Source organism: Periplaneta americana, chromosome 10 (assembly GCF_040183065.1).
Source record: "Periplaneta americana isolate PAMFEO1 chromosome 10, P.americana_PAMFEO1_priV1, whole genome shotgun sequence".
Classification (NCBI taxonomy): Eukaryota; Metazoa; Arthropoda; class Insecta; order Blattodea; family Blattidae; genus Periplaneta; species Periplaneta americana.
This window is the reverse complement of record NC_091126.1, coordinates 113813381-113835271: the sequence shown is the minus strand read 5'-3', so window position 1 is coordinate 113835271 and position 21891 is coordinate 113813381. Positions and strand designations below refer to the sequence as shown.

The 21891-nt window shown below is 37.0% G+C and overlaps 1 protein-coding gene across 1 annotated transcript in view; it reads left to right on the top strand.

The window, feature by feature from the left end:
* Abcd1 (ATP binding cassette subfamily D) overlaps nt 1-21891 on the top strand; it is a 397244-nt gene that overhangs the window by 358086 nt on the left and 17267 nt on the right. Inside the window, exons 9-10 of the mRNA XM_069838061.1 lie at nt 13595-13720; nt 15758-15908. Of these exons, the coding sequence (XP_069694162.1) occupies nt 13595-13720; nt 15758-15908 (277 nt within the window). The remainder of the gene's footprint in view (nt 1-13594; nt 13721-15757; nt 15909-21891) is intronic.

The window sequence follows — 21891 nt, the reverse complement described above, 5'->3', positions numbered from 1 at the left end:
ATTTCTGACACCAATCTTTGTTATACTAATTCTGACACCAATATTTATTATACCATTTCTGACACCATAATTTATTGTTAAGCTCTATCATATCTGACACCAGTGTTTTGTCGTGTCACTTGCCACGACAAGGGCGGATGGCTTATCTTTGAGATAATCGCGAGTTATAATCTTTATCAAGATAACACAAACGAATCAGACACTACGTTATACTTTATAAATTGTTCTTTCTTATGGATAGGAGGGATTCCTACTAGAATGTGATCTCAGGCTTCCGAAATAACCACAAGTGTAGAAATTCACTATTACTAAGTTTATTAATAAAAATATCAATTTACTACAGTTAAAATATTGAGTATTGAACGATTTGGAAAGCATGAAAATTTCTGTTTATTCTGAAGTACCAAGATAACTAGTTAAATGAAAAGTTTAAAGGATGATCTGATGATTTTACTTACAATAAATAGTAGGGCGAACCCTAATGCTGTTCCCAGTTGATCCCATTTTCGAAACAATTTTCTGGATTTCTTCCTGGATGTCGGGAAGTTTCGAGCGCTACTCCATGACCGCTATCTTGACCAATAACTAATGACCGCGTTTTCGACGTTTCATATCCTTTTATAAATTCTCGAACCGCGTCCTTTGTGACGTAACAGAGTGACGCTATTTTACCCGCGAATCTTCTAAAAGACGGTATTGTATTCACTAAACACCACGCTTCTGATTCTTATCCATTCTTTCAAATCGGCGTTTCCGGTCGTTACTTAGAACGATATGGATTTAAGGAACATTCACGATTGAATCTGTTTTTGACTTGACCAATGGAAATCCAGAGTTGCGGAATCCTCGCCAATTAAAATGTCTCGCGAGAGACGCTGCATAAAATATGTATCTTTCGCTATGTGTCAGCTGTTGCTAAGACTAACTTTTTGCTACGAGTAAAATGCAAACATATGCATGCCTACCTTGTTCAAGGACTGGACTGTGCTGACGTTAACTAAACTGTAATCTGTACTCTGTCGAAACAGGAAGCGAGCTCTTTCGCATGTAAAGCATGTATGCATGTATTAATAATACGATTTCGTTACTTTAAAATAAAGTGAAAATATATTGCTTATGGTCATAACAAGGTTATGATTGCTTATCATAATCCCTGGGCACAACACTTGCAAATGCTGCACAGCTGACTGTCCAAACCATTGTCTAAGATTCTTTAACCACAATGTTCTTTGCCTTCTTGGATCTCCAGCCATTAGTCTTTCCATGCAATATTAGATGTAGTAACTTACATTGAGTTAAGTTAGTGGGGTTTAAAAAGGGCGCATCAGCTACTATGACTATTTGCGCCCTTATCTAAAATTCTTAACAAAACAAAAACATAAACAGTACAATAAGCTGAATGCTAAAACGAACCAAAAAGCTTTGTCATGTTACCATGACGAGGTACACAAATGCAATATCAACAAGGTGATGAATAAAAATCATGAAAGTGAGCAGTTCTCATACCCTAGGTTGTATTAAAGTGAAGCAATAGGACAAAACCCACCAGAGTCAAATTATATAGCACATTTCAAAATAATAAAATTTTATAAAATATTCGGATGTAAAAGGTCCGAAATATCAAGTATTTAAAAGAAACAAATATAAAACAACAAATGTCACCTCCGGATGTAAAGGTTCCAGAGGATAAGCAAAACGAGTCAATAAAAACTAAATCACCATGTTAAGTCCTGTATTCGATAAAAATCTCAGAACTGGATTTACACAATTAAAATAATTTGCAAGAGCATCATGTAGAGTTGGCCGAATTCCATATTGTCGAGGTTCACGATCATATTTCTGGCAACGCAATAATATGTGCTCGACCGTAATTGGTACATGGCATATCTCACACTCCAGCTGAGGTTTGCCACGTAGGAGATGGCCATGTGTCAGCCGACAGTGGCCAATCTTTAATCGGGTGAGTAAAACTTTTTCGTGTTATGACGCTCTTCTTGACGAATCTCAGACTCGGACGGTATTTTTTATATTTCGCAATTTATTTCCCTTTTGTGCAAACCATTCTCCTTCCCATTGCAACCATATTCTATATTTCAAGTAATTTTGAACATCTTGCCACCTCTCGCTCCAATACATCTCAGAGCCATTCATAGCACTGTCCCTTGCTGCAGCATCAGTGGCCTCATTTCCTGGAATTCCTACATGACCAGGAATCCACACTACTTCAGTCTCAGAATCAGAGCTTAGGAGTGTGTGGAAAAGCTCCTGCGTTCTCAACACCTGCTGATTATCAGAATTTATACATTGCAGAGACTGAATGGCGCTTAAAGAGTCGGAGCAGATAAGGAATCTGCCCCGTGGCTGTCTAATTAAAAACATTAAAGCTCTGTAGAAAGCATAATGTTCGGAAGTAAAAACACTGGTATATTGGCTCAATTTATACTCAAATTTCTGTCCATTTGCAACGAAGGAACAACCAACACAATCATTCACCTGGGATCTGTCAGTAAAGACCATGATAAAAGTGCACTAAAACGAAGTCTATAAACAAAAGCTGGTGTAAAATTTTTAAAACTTTGACTCAGAGTTACGTCAAACATGGGACTTCGCATTATCCACGGAGGAGTTGTGTATTTAAATGTGCGAACTGGTGGTAGACGAATGTCAAGCTCAGAGAGCAGTTCACGAAACCGGACACATGCTGGACGAAGTCTCCGTGGATTTTCACTGTATTGGCCGTAAAGAGACGAATGGTGAAAGGAGTCCTAAGAATTGTGCTTATGCTGTGAGTGCAAGTTAACAGCATATGAGCACAACAACACATTACGTCGCCAATACAGGGATGGCTCTCCATCTTCACAAAACAGGCTTTCTATCTGACTCGTTTGGAAGGCCCCTCTAGCAAGTCGTATCCCATGGTGATGGATAGTATCTAAAAGACGTAACTTCGATTTATTTGCTGAGCCATAAATAAAACAGCCATAATCCAGCTTTGATTGGATAACAGCACGATAAAGACATAGTAGCACTATGCAGTCTGCACACCAGCGAACCCCTAACAAAAGGCGTAAAATATTTAAGGACTTTTCACAACTCCTTCTCTAATCATGTATATGCGCCTCCCCCGTTAATTTATAATCTAAGATAAGGCCCAAAAATCTCGCAGTGTCTGTATATTGCAACTCCACTCCATTAAGACGCAGTTCAGGATGTGGATGGAGTCCATGATGGTTGTAGAAGTGGACACACTGCGTTTTCAGAGTGGAGAATTTAAACTCATTGCGAAGAGCCCATTGTGATAATACGTTGATGACCAGTTGTAATTGTCGACCGTTAGTTGGAAGGTATCAGGAGCTGTAGTATAAACTGAAGTCATCAACATACAGCAGAGAAGATACTCTTCCACCCACACAGTGGGCAGTTCCATTGATCGCAATGCAAAAAAGAAGAACGCTTAATACAGACCCCTGCAGAACTCCGTTTTCTTAGAGATGTTCGTTAGACAATGTGGTGCCTACTCAAACTCTGAAATACCGCTCTGCCATGAACTTCACAATAAACGTTGGAAGACTACCATGAAGTTCCCGATTATGCAGAGTTTGCAGGATTCCATAACGCCATGTGGTATCGTAAACCTTTTCTAGATCAAAGAAGACAGCCACAAGATGTTCCTTCTTGAGGAAAGCATCTCTAATGCTAGGTTTACACGGCGACAGTTTAGAGCGAGAGAAGATCTAAAGTATCAGGAGAGCTCTCTAACGGAGTGTTTACACGGTGACAGAATATAGCTGCTCTAAACCCATTAGCGAGCTCTTATGATATTTATATAACTCTAAATTCTAATGTTACTCTCCGGACCGTTTACATGGTGCAGACAGTTTAGAGCGAGAGAAAGTGTTGCGAGCATATAGAAAAGAACAGGCTGGTCAGTGTCTTTACAACTATGGCAGAAACACAACTTTTTTCGGCCGCTGTAGTGTGCAATTCTTCTGAATTGAAGAAGGCAGAGGAGAAATAGTTCTACGTGGGAAAAACCCTGGATATCTCGCCGGAACACGCATGGAGCTTGGCAAAAAAGACACAACTATGAGGATTGTCATTAGTATAAAGGAAAGGCTGTTTGTTACATTATGCTTCCTAGCAACAGGTTTATACCCTAAACACATTATTTTATTGTTCTTAACAGAATAAATTATGAATAGTAATAATAATAATAATAATAATAATAATAATAATAATAATAATAATAATAATAAACATATGAAAATGGTAGACTACATTGCTCATGTAAAATGTATTAAGTTTCTTTCATTATAAGTAATTACATTACTTATTAGTCAGCTTATCGGAACACTCAATACAAGATGAAACTATTCTTTCATTATGTTCGAAAAGGTATGGTGTATGAATTGAACAACAGGAAGGTAGTGCCTAAGTTTATAATATGTAATATCTTTTCATATCAAAAATGACAACCATTCACTTTAATATAATTGATACGTAGAAGTTTTGAACTTACGTCTATTGACCATAAAATATTTTACGAAGCATTTAATACGCAATGATGAGTCCTTTAAATGCCCCAAATGTCAATGTCAATAAGTGTTCTGCTACAAATATCTAGAACCGAACAGCGCTCTGAGCAGCGGAATTGCGTCTCTACACTTACACGGCGAGAGTTTAGAGAAGAGAGGGCTAGAGATTATAGCTAAGTATAGCTCGTGCGGAACCTGGTGCTGGTGAAACTTGGAGGGAGAGAACAGTATTGTGGTGTGGGATCGACTACCGACCGATGTTATGTGACGAGATGCAAGGGAGACTGAACAAGCATTACCCCCTCCACTCTTAACCGCACGTAGAACTGGTTTCTCCATCAAGGTCAAGCTTCACCAGGTTCCGTTCGAGCTATATCACCGTGTAAACGGTTTTGAGAGTAGGTATCTCGTTGGCTCTAATTAGATATTAGAGAGACTAAATAGAGCAGCCTTGAAAATTGCTCTCGCCATGTAAACACCCTGGACAAAGAACTCGCATATGCTCTCAACTCTCATTATAGCTACTCTAAATTATTCGACTCAGTTGAACATTTTCACAAACTCTCGCGACAGAAGCATTATAAATGACGGCCAAAAACAATGGAGTGTCGAAGACACGAAGATTGATTGAAGCATATGAATAGGAAAGTTGTTTGTGGAATGTGTTTAACAAGTATTGCAAGAATAAGGACCTTGAGAAATCAGGCATTGTCGAAATTAGCTGAGACTGTTGAGGCGTCTGAATTTGGCTTTTAGTTTTGTTAATTTATTGTAATTTGGCCGTAATTTTAGCAAGGTCCATTGTTTTAGTTGTTAATTATTTTGTGGGTTTTATTCTTGCTTATTTATTTGCTGGAGGAGATACAGCGAAAGCTCCATGATAATAATAATAATAATAATAATAATAATAATAATAATATTATTATTATTATTATCACTGTTATGTTATCACTATTGTTTTATTATTATTATTATTATTATTATTATTATTATTATTACTGTGCAATCATCACCATTCACTTGATGTGGAATATTTTCTATATTCCTTTAACACTATTGATAATGCATCATATTAATAATAATAACGCTCACTTAGTACATTACAAACAAATCACATAACTGGTACAGTGGGGTCTGTACCGGTATCTGTTAACAAGAATATAGTTATACAGTAATTTAACAAAACGAAATAGGGACAACTATTACACTGTATTAGTAGAACCATTATAAACACAATATTATAATGAAGGAAGATGAACAATGTTATGTGAAAAATTGTTTTTTTTTCTTTGAACACTTGGTCTCTTTTGAGGAGCTTAAATGCAATCAGTCATTTTCATCGCAAATTGTGCATACTTTTTTTTTAACATTGGAGGTAAATTGGACTTCGGACCTTGTAGCAAGAATATTTTTTTTCCTCTTTCATTTTGGGGGGCACAAAGCACATCTTCTTCTTCTTCTTTTTCTTCTTCTCAAGAACCACTTCCTCAGCTGCATCCTTTGCCTTTCTTTCATCAGGAAGCCTGAAAATTGTCTTTATACAGGGTTCCTACAAAAGACCTTTCCGGTTTCGAACACATGTAATTTACGTGCTATGAATCTGAGGCGCATGAAAATAGTACCAATGGAAAGAGAAACTCCAAACGTTTAGTTCCGTAACTTAAAGATGTTCAATATGTCTCCCCCCCCCCCCGGGAACATGGCACACATGAAGGCTATAGTCAAGTTCCACGTAGGTACGCGGATTTTCTAACCCCCCGATTCTGAGGTTATGTTTGTTCACCTTACCAGAAAATTGAAAAGTGACATCGTCAGAAAACACCACGGAACAAATAAATTCATCATCGTTTTCAATTAAAGTCTACATACTTGTGCAAAAATTTCTTCGTTGCACTTTGTCCTCTGGTATTAGGGCTTGCAGCAACTGTAGTAGGTATGGATGGAGTCGCAACCGCTTGCAAAGAATCGTGCCTTCAAATCTGTCTACCATTAACGGATTTTAGGTCCACTGGGTGGATCTGCACCAAACTTTGTTCGGTAATGCTTTTGCACATTAATAACCGACTGGTTCACATGAAAATTAAGCTCTTCTGTCGTCCATAGCAGCCATTTAGCCTCAACAATGAACAAATTTGTTTATATGCACTATTATGAGGCGTGTTATCAAGTAGGGAAACAATGTTAACACAACTAAACTTTTTGAGTTTCTCTTAACATTGGTACTATTTTCATGCATCTCTGATTCATAGAATGTAAATTACATGTGTGCCGACTTGAGCTATAATTTGCACATTTTTGATCAAGACTATCAACTCCGTCCTTCGTGCAATTATAGTATTCTATACGAATAAATGACTCACCCAACAATATTAGTAATGCAAGTGCTATGCGCGGTCAGGTTACACAACTGCTGACACACTGCTCAGAAGTTAGATGGGTGATGATGTCATAAAAACGCACTGACCAGCCTATTCTTCTCTAAATGCTCTCTCTCAACACTTTCTCTCACTCTAAACTGTCTGCACCATGTAAACAGTCCGGAGAGTAACTTAGAGTTTAGAATTATATAAATCTCATGAGAGCTCGCTAATGGGTTTAGAGAAGCTATATTCTGTCACCATGTAAACACTTCATTAGAGAGCTCTCATGATTCTTCAGAACTTCGCTCTGAACTGTCGCCATGCAAACGTAGCATGATTATTACTTTAGACCTGTATTTCAAGAGTTATGCGCAAGCTTGTATAATCTCGTACACAACAGTCGCGAGAGTTAATGAAAAAGTTCAACTTAGCTGACTAATTTAGAGTAGCTATAATGAGAGCTGACAGTATATGCGAGTTCTCTGTTCAGGGAATTTACACGGCGAGAGCAGTTTTCAAGGCCGCTCTATTTAGACTCTCTATTTAGATATTAGAGTCGAGATACCTGCTCTCAAAACCGTTTACACGATGATACTCAGCTATAATCTCTAGCTCTCTTCTCTAAACTGTCGTCTTGTAAACGTAGCATTATGGCGGTCTCCAGCCAAACAATATGGTCTGTGGCTGATCTGTGCTTACGAAAACACATTGGATACTAGATAATCGGTTTTCCGATTCGAGTACCCACATCAGGCGTTTACTTATCATTTTTTCCATAACCTTACATATACAGCTGGTGAGAGAAATTGGTCTGTAGTTTCCAGACAAAGATCCTTTCCCGGTTTCTGAACTGGGATAACAATGGCGGAACATCAAGAAGATGGAAATATCCCCTCAGTCCAGATTCTGTTGTACATTGTCAACAGGAAGGATTTGCCAGCTGGTGGGAGATGGCAAAGCATGCTGTTATAGATGTTATCAGGACCAGGGGAGGTGTCAGGGGATGTGTCCAGTGCTGCCTCCAGCTCCTCGGATGTGAATGGTGTATTGTAATACTCTGTACTATCTGATATGAAACTGAGGCTTCGTTTTTCCGCAGCAGCTTTTATTTTTAGAAATTCTGGGTCATAATTTCTTGAGCTGCTTATCTGTGCAAATATGCCATAGAATATTTCAGTAATTTTTATGGGACTGGTGGTCGTTATGCCATTGTTCAGAAGACCCAGAATTACAGAACTACGATTCCCCATTATTCAACAGACTTTGTTCCATACATTGTTAGCTGGGATGTTCTGTTTAAACTGGACAAAATTGTCTTGGGTCGTGTGGCACTCAAATTGGCGGTCTCGGATTGCATCTCTGTAGGCATCCGTCCACCAGGGGACAGAGACGTCTTTTGGCCTGCAGGACGACCGGGGGATAGACAACTCTGCTAACTTAATCACCATATTAGAGAAATGTTCTACTAAGGAGTCCACACTTTCATGTCTGTTATCATTGAATGAAATGGACTCCTAGATTCCGACCCAGCCCACCTTTTTAATATACCAGTTTGGAGAACGAGATTCCGCAGGACGTAAAGTGGACATATGTATTCGGAAGGGGTAGTGGTCACTACCATGTAGGTCATGAACCACAGACCTCACGAAATACGTGGACAACACTGGGCTACAAATGGAGATATCTATCATAGAGTAAGTACCGTAAGCCAAGGATAGGTGTGTTGCTTCCCCTGAATTCAGAGTAATGAGCTTTAGATGGGTACATACCTCTGCTATTTTATTTCCTCTGTCATCATTGGAATTTGAGTCCCAAGACTGGTGGGATGCATTGAAATCCCCATTAACAAATACGGAGCAAGTTTCTGTGACAGAATATCTTCAATTTCGTGCACTGTGAAAGGAGTATCAGAAGGCATATACATATAAGCTGTGGTGAACTGAATGCTAGGCGGAATTATTTTAGCGCCTATACATTGATGTGGAGTGTTAATATTTATGACAGAGGAAAAGATACTTTTACGGAGTAGGATGACACATCCTCCATTGACCAAAATACTGACAAGATGATCGTACCGGTGAACATTGTATCTTGATATATTCAGGGAGTGTTCAGGTGTGAGGTGTGTCTCCTGAAGACATAAAATAGCAGGGTTCTCATGATAGATCAATTGTTGTAGTTCTGTATATCTGCTAAACATTCCACTGTACAATATCATTCATCGTGAGGAACTAAATCATCGGATCATGGGATTTTCTCTTCGTATCTTTTCTGTGATATGGAGTCTTCGCCTGTGACTGAGATTGCTTAGTTACCGACTGTGGTGACTCACTTTCAGTTCGTCCTAGCACGGGATCGAGAACGTGTTCTCGATTTCTCTCCCAAACGAGGAGTGCGACATCGTGACATTCTTTCAGGCCCAGAATCTGACCTTGTAGTCACAGCAACAATCTTTTTTGGTGTATAGGGTTTGATATCTAGGCCACAGCTGTCGTCTGATTCCTCAGTCTGAGTGCCAGCATCCACATAAGTCTGGGTTACGGTTTCAACTCGCTTCCCAGGTATACACTCGAGAGGTGGTATTTGCGTTGACCTTGTATTGCTTGTTGTAACACTGTGACATATGATTTTTCTCTCTGTTTTTTATTTAAATCAAAATAACGCTTATGTGCTTCGAAGAAAATAACATTTATCTCTGACTTGCAGCTCTTGTATTACCTTCTCTAACTGATATTTCGGAGAGTTCTTAGAATTTGCGGCATAGTCCGTTACACAATTCACACAGTGCGTGGTGTTGGGACATGAGGAGTGTCCATGGTCACCACTGCCGCACTTTGCACATGCGATTTCGTTCGTGCAACGTTTCTATGTATGTCCGAACCATTGGCACTTAAAGTACCGCATTGGGTTCGGCACATACACTCATACAGGGACACGCTCGTATCCGACATATGAGGCGTTCAGAGCTAAAGTGGATCAAGTCACAAATTGTTATAAATTGAGTTTAATTCATTTTCTAATTATATAAAGTTGGATCTTTTCCGAGCAGTAATGGATAAAGTCTCAATTCCAAGCATTCACCAGTAGGTGACGCCAGTCACTTTTGGCTCAGATTATTTGTTCACAATGTTCTGAGCCATAGTGCCGCATTGCATTAATTAATATCACAATTGTTTATATTTTATAAATCTAGAATTTGAGAATGGAGCAATAAAATTATTGCTAGTCAAATTAGATAATCCACTAGAGCAAGTTAACTTCAAGTCCTATTATCTCAAAACTAGGTCTCGTGGACTTGATCCAGTTCAGCTCTGAATGCCTCATATATGTACTCAGGTAGGAGAGATTTCTCGAAAAGAAGAAAAAAACGGTGCTCAATGGATAAGTCCGTCTGTCCCACTTACGCAACAAATGGTAGGCCTTGGACATGAACTGGTCTGCCAGCTCGAGCTGGCATATCTTCCAGAGCATCGGTATGAACCACTCCCTGCGTGGTGTTCAGCGAGGACTGCCATTCAACCTTTATAGAATATGACCCCACCCACTTAGCCTTCAGCAGCGTCTCACTTTGTTTGGGAGACAAAGTTTCGACAAGTAGGCTTCCATTGCGGAGTCTAGTGGCATTCTTGACTTTTCCGAGTCCATCAAGTGCACGTCTGACGTAAAACGGGCTGATGTCTTTCATCGTTTTTTCTGTGCCAGTTAATGTGATACTGATAAATCGTGGAGGGAGCATATATACTCTCATATTCTCGAGTAACATTTCAATAGCAAAGTTCGTTGTGAGACCACCAGTCGCTGTATCTTTTTGTTTCTTGTTTCTTTTGTTTTTTATGGGAAGGAGAAGAGGAATGCGAGGACATTTTGAACTGGCCTCTCCTATGGAACCGTCGGCGTCAGCCTGCCACTGGGGGGGGGGGGCGTAAGAAAAAGACACCTAAAAATCTTTCGTGGACCCCCCACAGCCCGATCCCAAGCAACCCACCTCACACAAAGTTACCCTTCAAACTGGGGATTACATACCTAATGGCAAGTCCTACACCAGAGGTGAGCTGCAATTTTATGCCCCTACCACGGGAATAACTGCCTGTGGCTCCCCACTCTACACTGAACAACTGTAGGACTACCTGCCTAACTCCGACCTCACCCACCGAAGCCGAATAATCCGAGACCGCACAGCTTCAGGAGACTTGTGGTTGATTACACTGCAACACTCATTATTCAGTGATAACACATCGGAGTGATATATCCTCCCTGGTGAGTAAAGTCAGTTACTGGAGTGTCTAAATCGTCCCGGGCCCCCATTGGGGCTCTACGTGAATGTACTTGACCTCTGGTCCAGGCTCGGCACCCAAACTTGCATATAGGGGCAATATGAAGGGTCCACTATTGCTTCATTGCTGGGCACTCTGTCAGGCCACAAAATTCGGAAATCGTGCTCGAAACCGTGCGACAGAATCACAGAGATAGGAAAGATCCCTGCTGGTGAGACGGGAGTTATAAGCCTACGAAACTTAACCTAAGAATGAATATAAAGAACTAGAAAAGGAAGAAAAATGTAGCCTCACCAAGCATTCTTAACAAATCCCGTCACGTAGGCAGTAGTGGCAAAAACAAAACAGCGGGGATGGAAAGGTGAAAATGGCTGTGATGATGTGATGGGTGTTCCACATTCAATGGTGGCCGGCAGAGAGAAATATAGTGATGAAAAGACGAGAGAACGAAAAGGGCTGGGTAGTGATAAGTCGATAAATGGGTGAAAAGAAGAGCACGAGGACCACCATTGCACCCCCCCCCCCAGTCACCATTTTTGGAGGAACCCATCTCGACTGGACTTACATTGATCTTGACTAATAATGTAGCCAAAATACCATTTTCCATCTCTTGACTGCTATAGTGTCGGTTTCATTTATTCCCTTAACACTTCTTCATTTGTCACTATATCTGTTCAGCAATTCTAAGCTGACACAGCAATCGACTTGAAAATATACGATATATTCTGTTGCTGTTGCTCATGATGATGCTGTTGCTGTTATTTTATTATTATTATTATTATTATTATCATCATCATCATCATCATTATCCTTGTCATTGTCACCATCACCATCCTTGCAATACATGGATAATTTTCTCTGTTGAATAAATGATATGTCGATTTTTTCTGTAATTACACAGTTCTCTCCAACCATGCATGGTTAGTTGTTTGAAATCATTCTCAATATTATCACTAGGAATATAATTTTTATTAATAATCAAGTATTATTGCTACTTTGTATATATTGAAACATTCCCTACATGTGTCTTATTTACTTATTTACTTACTTGCAAATGGCTTTTAGAAAAACCGGAGGGTCATTGTCATTCTCACAAGTCTGCCATTGGTCCCTATCTTGAACAAGATTAATCCAATCTCTACCATCATACCCCACCTCCCTCAAATCCATTTTAATATTATACTGCCATCTACGTCTTGGCTTCCCCAAAGATCTTTTTCCCTCTGGCCTCCCAACTAACACTCTATATGCATTTCTGGATTCGTCCATATGTGCTGCATGCCCTGCCTAACTCAAACGTCTGGATTTAATGTTTCTAATTATGTCAGATGAAGAATACAATGCATGCAGTTCTGCATTGTGTAATTTTCACCATTCTCCTATACCTTCATCGTTCTTAGCCCCAAATATTTTCCTAAGCACCTTATTCTCAAACACCCTGAACCTCTGTTCCTCTGTCAAAGTGAGAGTCCAAGTTTCACAACCATACAGAACACCCGGTAATTCAACTGTTTTATAAATTCTAACTTTCAGCTTTTTTTGAGAGCAGATTGGATGACAAAAGCTTCTCAACTGAGTAATAACAGGCATTTCCCATATTTATTCTGCATTTAATTTTCTCCCGAGTGTCACACCAGTGGTGTGGAAGAGAAGGCCTATGGCCTTAACTCCACCAAAGTAAATAAATAAATAAATTTATATCTGTAACTGTTGCTCCAATATATTTTAATTTTTCCACCTCTTCGAAGGATAAATTCTCAATTTTTATATTTACATTTCGTATTATGTACTGGTCACGAGACGTAATCATATACTTTGTCTTTTCGGGATTTACTTCCAAACCGATCTCTTTACTTGCTTCAAGTAAAATTTCCGTGTTTTCCCTAATAGTTTGTGGATTTTCTCCTAACATATTTACATCATCCACATAGACAAGCATTCAATTTCAAACCCTCTCTGTTATCCTGGACTTCTAATGGCATATTCTGGAGCAAAGTTAGAAAGGTCTAATATGATAAAATGAAATCAACTGTATTTGGGTTTAGGCATAGTGTAGTTTACATTACAGTTGAGAAAGCATAGTTTACAATGTTAGGAAGTTTAAATCATCCAGTCTTTATCTAATAATACCTGAAGATCCTAAGTAGTCACCTATTGAACTGCATGCCAAGTATATTACACGTGTAAGTTGCTGTTACATTGGTTATCAAGAGATGCTCCATTTACATTTGCTTTGTCTTCTTCAAACGCCTCTGTAAGTTTCAGTTGGTAGTATAAAATGTACTCAGACTTGTATAGGTGTTACATTGTAAGAATAAAAGCAACGACATCTCTAACAAACTAGCATTTGTAGTTATCTATTTCTGTACTGAAACTGTCAGAGTTGCCATTATTGTAATCTAATCCTTGACTCTCCTTCAATCAGGCCAAAGTTTGCATTGCTGGACGAATGTACAAGTGCAGTTAGTATTGACGTGGAAAGCAACATCTACCAGGAGGCTAAACTGGCTGGCATCACTCTTCTCACTATTACACATAGACCATCACTTTGGTAAGTATTTATCTTTCTTGGAAATTTCAGTTGATGTCTGTGTGCTAAACAACATAGTCCCATTTAATAAAATATAAGCTGTTGCATCATTAAAATTTGACGGAGACACTCTTGGTTATGAACCCATTGTAAGTTGAAAATAAGCCTGACATGATTATGATAGAAAAATAGCTAGACTAATGACAGGCAAAATATGAAATTTCATATTCTAAACCATTCCTACTAACAGTATGGGAACAAGGATTTCACGATTCACTACGTATAGAATGCATTTAACGCCAAAATCTTCATACTTTTTCATATTTTTCACGATTCTCTTCCCTGTCCTTCAGGGTAATATTTTTATAATTACCACCGAACTGGACTTTCGAGATATTAACAGGAGACAATATAGATGTTTTCCAGTAAACACTTGAAAAACCCAAGTCAACCATTTCACCAACATTCCGGGTTTCCCAAGGGCAAGTGAAATCTCGAAATTCCCCTTTAGTCATTGATAGCGTCAATGCATTCGAGGGGTCAAAACAAAATAAGTGGTTCCTATTCCACATACGCTCATTCTTCGAATTCAGTAAAAGTCTTTTTAGTGTTTCTCTTCAGTGTAAAAAAGTTGTTGTCTACTTTCAAATTTCATATTTTGCCAAGATAAATTTCATATTTTGACAAAATTTTATTCTTTATTACTGATACTGATTGAATAAATAAATAAATAAATAAATTACTATAACTAAGTACATATCAGGCAGCCATGTAGCTCAGTTGGTAGAGCAACTGGCTGCAGACTCGTAGGTCTCGGGTTCAATCCTGGGTGGCTGTGCAATTTTCTTCTTGCCAAAAGTTCCAGAACGGACGCAGAGTCGCAAATTGAGTACTGTCTCTTTTCTGCGGCTAAAAGATGGTCACATCATGGTGCCGATCACAGCAACTCATTCTAGTGCTGAGGTTATGAAAGCATGGAACTCTGCCTCTATTTCCTCCCCACGCAGCTTCATGTCATAAAGGGGATACATTTACCAAATAAATACAAACGATTGAGTAGTAAATGAATGAACATAAATTTATCCTCTCAATAGATATTATGTGTACTCTATTATGATATGAATGATATTGTTTATGATTTATTTTATTGAAGTGTCATTTAACAGACAAACAAAACAATTATTTAATATGAACCCAAGTAAGATGATCATTTTTGTTTTCTGGATTACATGTAAAGTTATTCTTCATAATTTCAAAAAAGTAAGATATTTAGTTGCCAAACACTCATTTTCTGCTGGTAATTACAATTTTTAATCACTTATTTAACGACTTTATATCAACTGCAAAGTTATCTAGTAACAGTGGAGTTTGTGATAACGAGATGATACTTTGGCTAGAGACAAAGGGTTCTACATGGATTATCTGACATTCGCCATACAATTGGGGAAAACCTCAAGAAAAAAATCATATAGGTAATCAGCCAAGCGGGATTCAAATTCATGTCTGAGTGCAGCCTCGGATTAGGAGACTTGTTCCTTACTTAATTTAAAAAGAGCTATGACATCATTCCTAAGATACTCGGTTATCAGAAAGGGGTTATTAAGTATAAATATTGATGTAATTAACATACGAATCAAATAGTAAACAATAGCAAGACATGCAAAGAAAAACAGAAAATATATAGCTCTAGAAACCCAAGAGCTGAACAAAAGTGACTGTGTGAATTCAAACTACAGCACAGTATCATTGCTTACTAATTGCCAAAAAAAAAAAAAAATGGTGTCATTAAATACCATGTGCATGAAACACTGAATACTGAAGTTGTTTTATTTCAGCTGGAATATAATCTGGATTTCAAATAACATGGTCTTGTTCGACTCTGGTGATGCAGTGTTGAACAATACTATCTCTCTACTCCCAGGCTTGTATATGTAGACTATGCTTGAAACATAAAGTGGATAATCACCTGCTTGCAATTACTCTGTCACTTTATACCAAAGCTATCAGACAGATAAATAATTTCTCTCACGTTTGTCTATATATATGCTCTACGTGCAGGAAGTTCCACACACATCTTCTGCAGTTTGATGGTGAAGGTGGCTGGAAGCTGGAATCACTGGATTCTACAACCCGTCTCACATTGAAAGAGGAGAAAGAGAAACTGGAAGCTCAGCTCGCCGGAGTTCCAGATGCTCAGGAGAGACTCAAGGTCAGTATGTCAGATACTATTATACAGCCAGAGTTGAAATTCTGTCTGTGAAGAGCTTGTCATGTATTAATACTGCAGTTTCATTAAACAACTTTACCCATTTCATATTAATTTCTTCACTTTTATATCATCATACCACAGTTGTAAACATACATAATGTGATAAGATTTATTTTCGTTTCATGAGAGTCTGCGCAGATTTAGTTACAGGTGAAATATATGAATTCCTCTATTTTAAAAAATTCGACAGATGCGCATAGCTTTACTATGCTGTATATATATCTTCGTAGAGCTACGTGTTCTCCTTGTATTCTGTTTGTCCTCCTTGCCTTCCCCATGTTGTCCTTGTACAGACCCAGAAACAAAATTTAGGCCACCTGAATTTTCCAAGTTCCAGGTATAACGCACAAATTTTGTTTCTACGTCTGTACATCCCTTTTTGTTCTTGTATTCCCCCTTTTTCCTTATTTAACCTTGTTCTTGTATTCTCCTTGCATTCCCCCTTCTCCTTGTCTTCCTCTTCTTTATTTTCCTTATTCTCCTCGTATTCCCCTTTTTCTCAACAACAAAAGGGAATTTCATTTTTATGTGACAGTCAATTAGCAAGACACTCCTCCCCATACCTAGTGAGGAGAAAGTGTACACCCCATTTCAGTTTGGTTGATAAGGCCTTCCCCTCTATTCACACTCCAGCATCAGTAAAGGGGAAGATGCTACTGTCCATCTTACAAACGTTCGACTAATTCACTCTCAACACAAAATGTCAAATTTTATTATTCAAAATTTGTACCACTAATCTATATTTCGAAAGTCTTTACTAAGCATTTGTACTTCATTTTATTTTTGTTTATATCAATTAGCACATTAAAGAGCTACTGAAAGCAGAAGATAAATGTTTTCCTCACTGCTAGTTCCCACACTACAACCAAGCTCCTACAGCCGAGGCAGCACAGAAGTTTAGAGTAGGGACAAATTGAAGCTTGCGACCACTGCCATATTTTGTGAGAAGCACCGGCTAGCAGATGGTTGTACTATGCAATGTTGAATGTTTAATGTATATGTATAGTGTATCTTATAAATCAATGTGAATGGATAAATGAAAGAAATTCTATTAACATTTAAAGCGACCACGTTATGGACATACTCAAGCTTAGTTACCGTTAGTTTGACATGAGACGAAAGAAGACTGGAACAATTTTATGCCGTAACCCTAGATCATATATACTAACAGATAACTCCTTTATATGGACTTTCGAGTTTGCAGTTGGAGGCCGGCTTGATGTAGTTCAATAATAGTTAACAGATGGCACAATGACCAACACCATCACGAGACATGAACTCTGAACCGGTCTGATCGGTCTAAATCGATTATTTCTTGCTTACGAGATAATCTCGTAAGCAACGGTATGTACTGTCGACAACTGATGACCATGGATAAATATTATTGGCCTATATGACCTTGGCAAGTTCGGAAAGAGTCAGCTAAATATAGTTGTCACGTGGGCGAAGCGAAGAGATAAGATAAAGTACGCCTTTGCATTGAATAGAATACAATACTGTCTCTCGGCACAAAGCCAATGTACCTATATAGAATATAGAAAATGTAGACCATGTTATAAAGTTATTGGTCGGCTAAATTATGATTCGTTATCTCTTCTGTTTTTATATATTTGTCGTGAATATTATTTATATTATCAACTGAGTGTATAACATAATTTATCCGTTAACTGATATTTTACTAATGATAAATCCAAAGAACAATGGGAAATAAGGGACCAAACACTGAAAAATAAATAAAATAAGAGAATTTGACGTTCATAATTATAATGTTGTCGGAGTTTCGTTATACTTTACTTTGAATTATTTTAACTTGAACCACAAAAACGTATGAAAATTAATGTTAACATTACCTATTTAGTTATGATAGTAGTATATTGGAAAATTTGTGCATATAGCCTGATTACAATATATAAGTAATACTATCCTAACCTAAGCAATAGTAGTCTTGTTTATTTCATACATGTTCGTATAATTATACAAAAACAAGAATAATCTAGTTTGCAGCCTGTGATGTCTCGTTTACAGTATTATATAATATACATATTACGATATTTACTAGGTACTTTAACAATATATAGTTAATAATATTATAAAATATACAGGCCTAATCCATTACCAAGAAATACCCCTTCCCTCACATTTTCAATACTGTTTACCTCAAAAGGCCTTCAAACCTTAAAAACTATTAGACACTGGATTAAAATAGTCATGTTAATGTAGGCCTACAACATTACATTTTTTTTGTCACTACTCCTGATCCCTTTGTAACAGTTTCAGGTTTTGTAATTTGTAACAATACTAACAATACTGATGGGTCATTCCATAGTGATACACATAACATTTTCGAAGTAACTATGATCTTCACAGGATATTTAATTAAATACTTAAGAGTTTATGAAAGAGACATCACTGTCTTTTAACGTAAGCATTCCAAAATATAAACAGAAAATCTTAATGAAAAGGAATAATTAATAATGTAAAAAATATGAAATATTATATGGTGTGACACATGAACATTTTCTTGCCACTTAATTTATTACCAAAATGGAAAATGTTCATATTATTGTGCCAAATGGCATAAATAGTTGTTTTCCAAAGAATTAAGACACTTGTATAGTACATGAAACTGCTGACATACTTTAATAAAAATAACAGTGCCATTAACAAATAAAATATTACGAATTATATTGTGACACACGAACATTTCTGCCAAGTTGATTACTATTTTTTTTTTCAGATGCATATCCAGATTTATACACAGTGCTTACAGTTCTTATTATACAAAGCAACACTTGATTACACTAAAATACACATTCAGATTTAAAATGTCCTTGGTTATTTACAACCATATGAAGGGTACACGGGAAAAACGAACAATGTCACAATGTTGTTAAGGGTGATGTCGTTATCTAATTCACTGTATTACTACAAACTTTACTGTTATTTTTACCAAAAGTGGTAAAGGAGAATTAAAACCACGGATACATTCAAAATTTCCTTCATTTCAAGTAGAAATACCAATAAATTTAGCAGTAATATACCGAAATAGATCGATATCTCAACCTTAATGGAAATGTGACATTGTTCGTTTTTCCCGTGTACCCTTCATATGTGGTGATATCTTCTGTGTAATATCATGTGATGAATACACCAATATAGGCTATCTACTTTTCCTCCCATTTGTAGTACTTTCCTTTCTTCAACATCATGGAAACTTTAAATTCTTCGCCACCACAAGCTTTTGTAACTTCCTCTGCTTATCTGACATATTTTTTTTAAATTGATTATTTAACGATGTTGTATCAACTACTAGGTTATTTAGCCTCGATGGGATTGGTGATAGTGAAATGATATTTGGCGAGATGAGGTTGAGGATTTGCCATAGATTACATGACATTCGCCTTACAATTGGGGAAAACCTCGGAAAAAACCTCAACCAGGTGACTTGCCCCAATCAGGATTTGAACCCGGGCCCACTCATTTCTCGGTCAGATGTGCCTACCATTACTCCACAGCAGTGGACCGAACATGGGTTATGTACATTAATTCTTTTGACTTTCGGTTAGCTTTCTTAAGAATACGCATAAAGAAATGTAAGTTAGTGCTTTCCAGGATATCCTTGTAATATTAGTGACTTATTTCAACCAGTTTGTTACTAAAATATATACAGTACCTAAGTGTTTACTTGTGGCACTGATGATCCATTTAATTGGTATATGAGACGAATTTAATTTTGTGTTTTACAGAAGGATACATATTGATTTACTTTTGCTCACATTGATTTTAATTTTATTTGTTGTAGTCCAGTTTTGAATAACGTCAAGCTAGTTTTACAAGGTGGTGATATGAGATTTATCACTAATTTTTTCTATATATTATACAGCCATCCATTAATAACCTTGCCTGAGAAGTGGCATTTCTATTCAAATCCTGCAATAATTTTCAGTAAATATTTTGCACCGAGAAGCTATTATACATTTAATTTTACTTCTGAGACCAGTGAAATATATGCCAATTTTATTAGAAAGGTGCATATATAATTATCCAATAGTATGATGTTATCTGCAACAAAAACTAAAGGGCATGAAAGAAAAGAAGAAAACATTAATGCTGTGGTTCTTAGAGTTCCATTAGAGTTACACGTTCATTGTCCACTGAAAGTTGTATTTCTCTATTGAAGTGTAAAAGAGAAACTCTCATAAATTATGTCAGAAACAAAGAAAGGCACCACCCAAACATGTGGGATAATTAATTTAATAATGTTATTACCGGGACTTGAAAAAAGCAATCATATGTAATGGGTGGGGAAAAAAATACTTTTTAATCGCGCTTCTATAGTTCGACAATGCTGACTATTCAGAGTTTTGCCTGACAGGTGAGCTACCATAAATTCCTTGAAGTCCTAGTTATTACTGAAGCCAAATGTGTGTCTATTGTCAAGAGTCCATTTTATTTATACTTGTTAAGACATCATTCATAGACTAGTTACCGCTTTCAGTTTTGATACTACATACATTGAAATTAATCTATTATTCGTCCTATTTATACATTTATATTGAATGATTCGGTCTATCTTCATAACACATCTCATCAACAATACTCGATAAAGAGTTGAATTAGCTTCCATGCTGCGTTGTATTTATTTTGTCATGTTCCTATAGCAGAAATATTAAGTAGGAATTCCTTAAAACAGATTTATATTCACTCCTATGCCTTTATATATAATACCAGTACATATATTGTATTTCTTAAGATTTGGTTACTTTATAAACAGTATGTTAGTGCAAGAACTCTTTTTTTCATATTTAATAATTCTGGCATGTGTCAATAAATATGCTTGAGACCTCTGTCTCTCTGAATTACTCTTTACTAACTGGAAACTTATTCCAAATTTATATTTTAAAAAAGTATTAAAATATCCTCACAATTTAGAGCATAACAATTCCCGAAATAATCATCCTACATTAAATTATTAAGATAAAAGTGATTCAATCTATCGCTTGTAACAATACCTTTATGGTCCTAATAAATTAAGAAATAATTTAGGTACATCCAACAGATTTATTTTAAAATGGCCTGCAGTTATTATTTTGAATTTTATTGTACCTTACAAATTTGAGTTAAGGTACAATAAAATTTCATCAAGCTTCAAACAAAGTAATTCCATCTTTCCAACAGGGGGACAATAAATACTTAAAGTAATGCTAAACTCGAAAAACTTATTGATGCAACTTAATTTCATATTCTATACCACTGGCACCAAAAAAAAAAAGTGTCCTATTCATACTGATTCAAGATGAATAGTTTCTTAGTGTTTGTCGATTCCACTTTTTTAATTGTCCTTCCCATTTCTATTCCTCTCATTTTTAGTAGGTACTTCACATGTAGTATATGTTTTACTTCAATACATATAATGACCATGAAGATATTTGGATATGTCTTACAAAATTCTTGCTGAAGACCATTGTGGTAACATTCTGCCACATCTGTAGTTTGTACATTTCGAAATTTTCGTGCTTCAGCCCAGAATTCTGGCGGGGGGAGGGGAGGTTGATGTGCCAATGTAGTTTTCCAGAATACAATAATATTCAAAACATTCTCTAATAGGAGGGGCCTCTGATATTAGCTCTGCAAAAAATCTGATACCGGTACTTCTGCTGCTGGTAAATAAGAAAGAACTAAATATAAAAATTTTTAACCACTTTCGAATTTCAGGTGCTTTGTGTCTCAGCTGCTGGTTTGATATACTGTTTGTTTCCTTCAATTTTCCAGAGCAAAACTGTCCTAAGCGAAATTTACACTCAGTAATTTTAACATTGGGAACATTTATTTTGGCAGCATTGTGTGATGCTATTACATAATATAACAAGAGCTTTGAAATGATTAACTGCTAACTACTTACCTGGGTGAAGGTAGCACTGAAG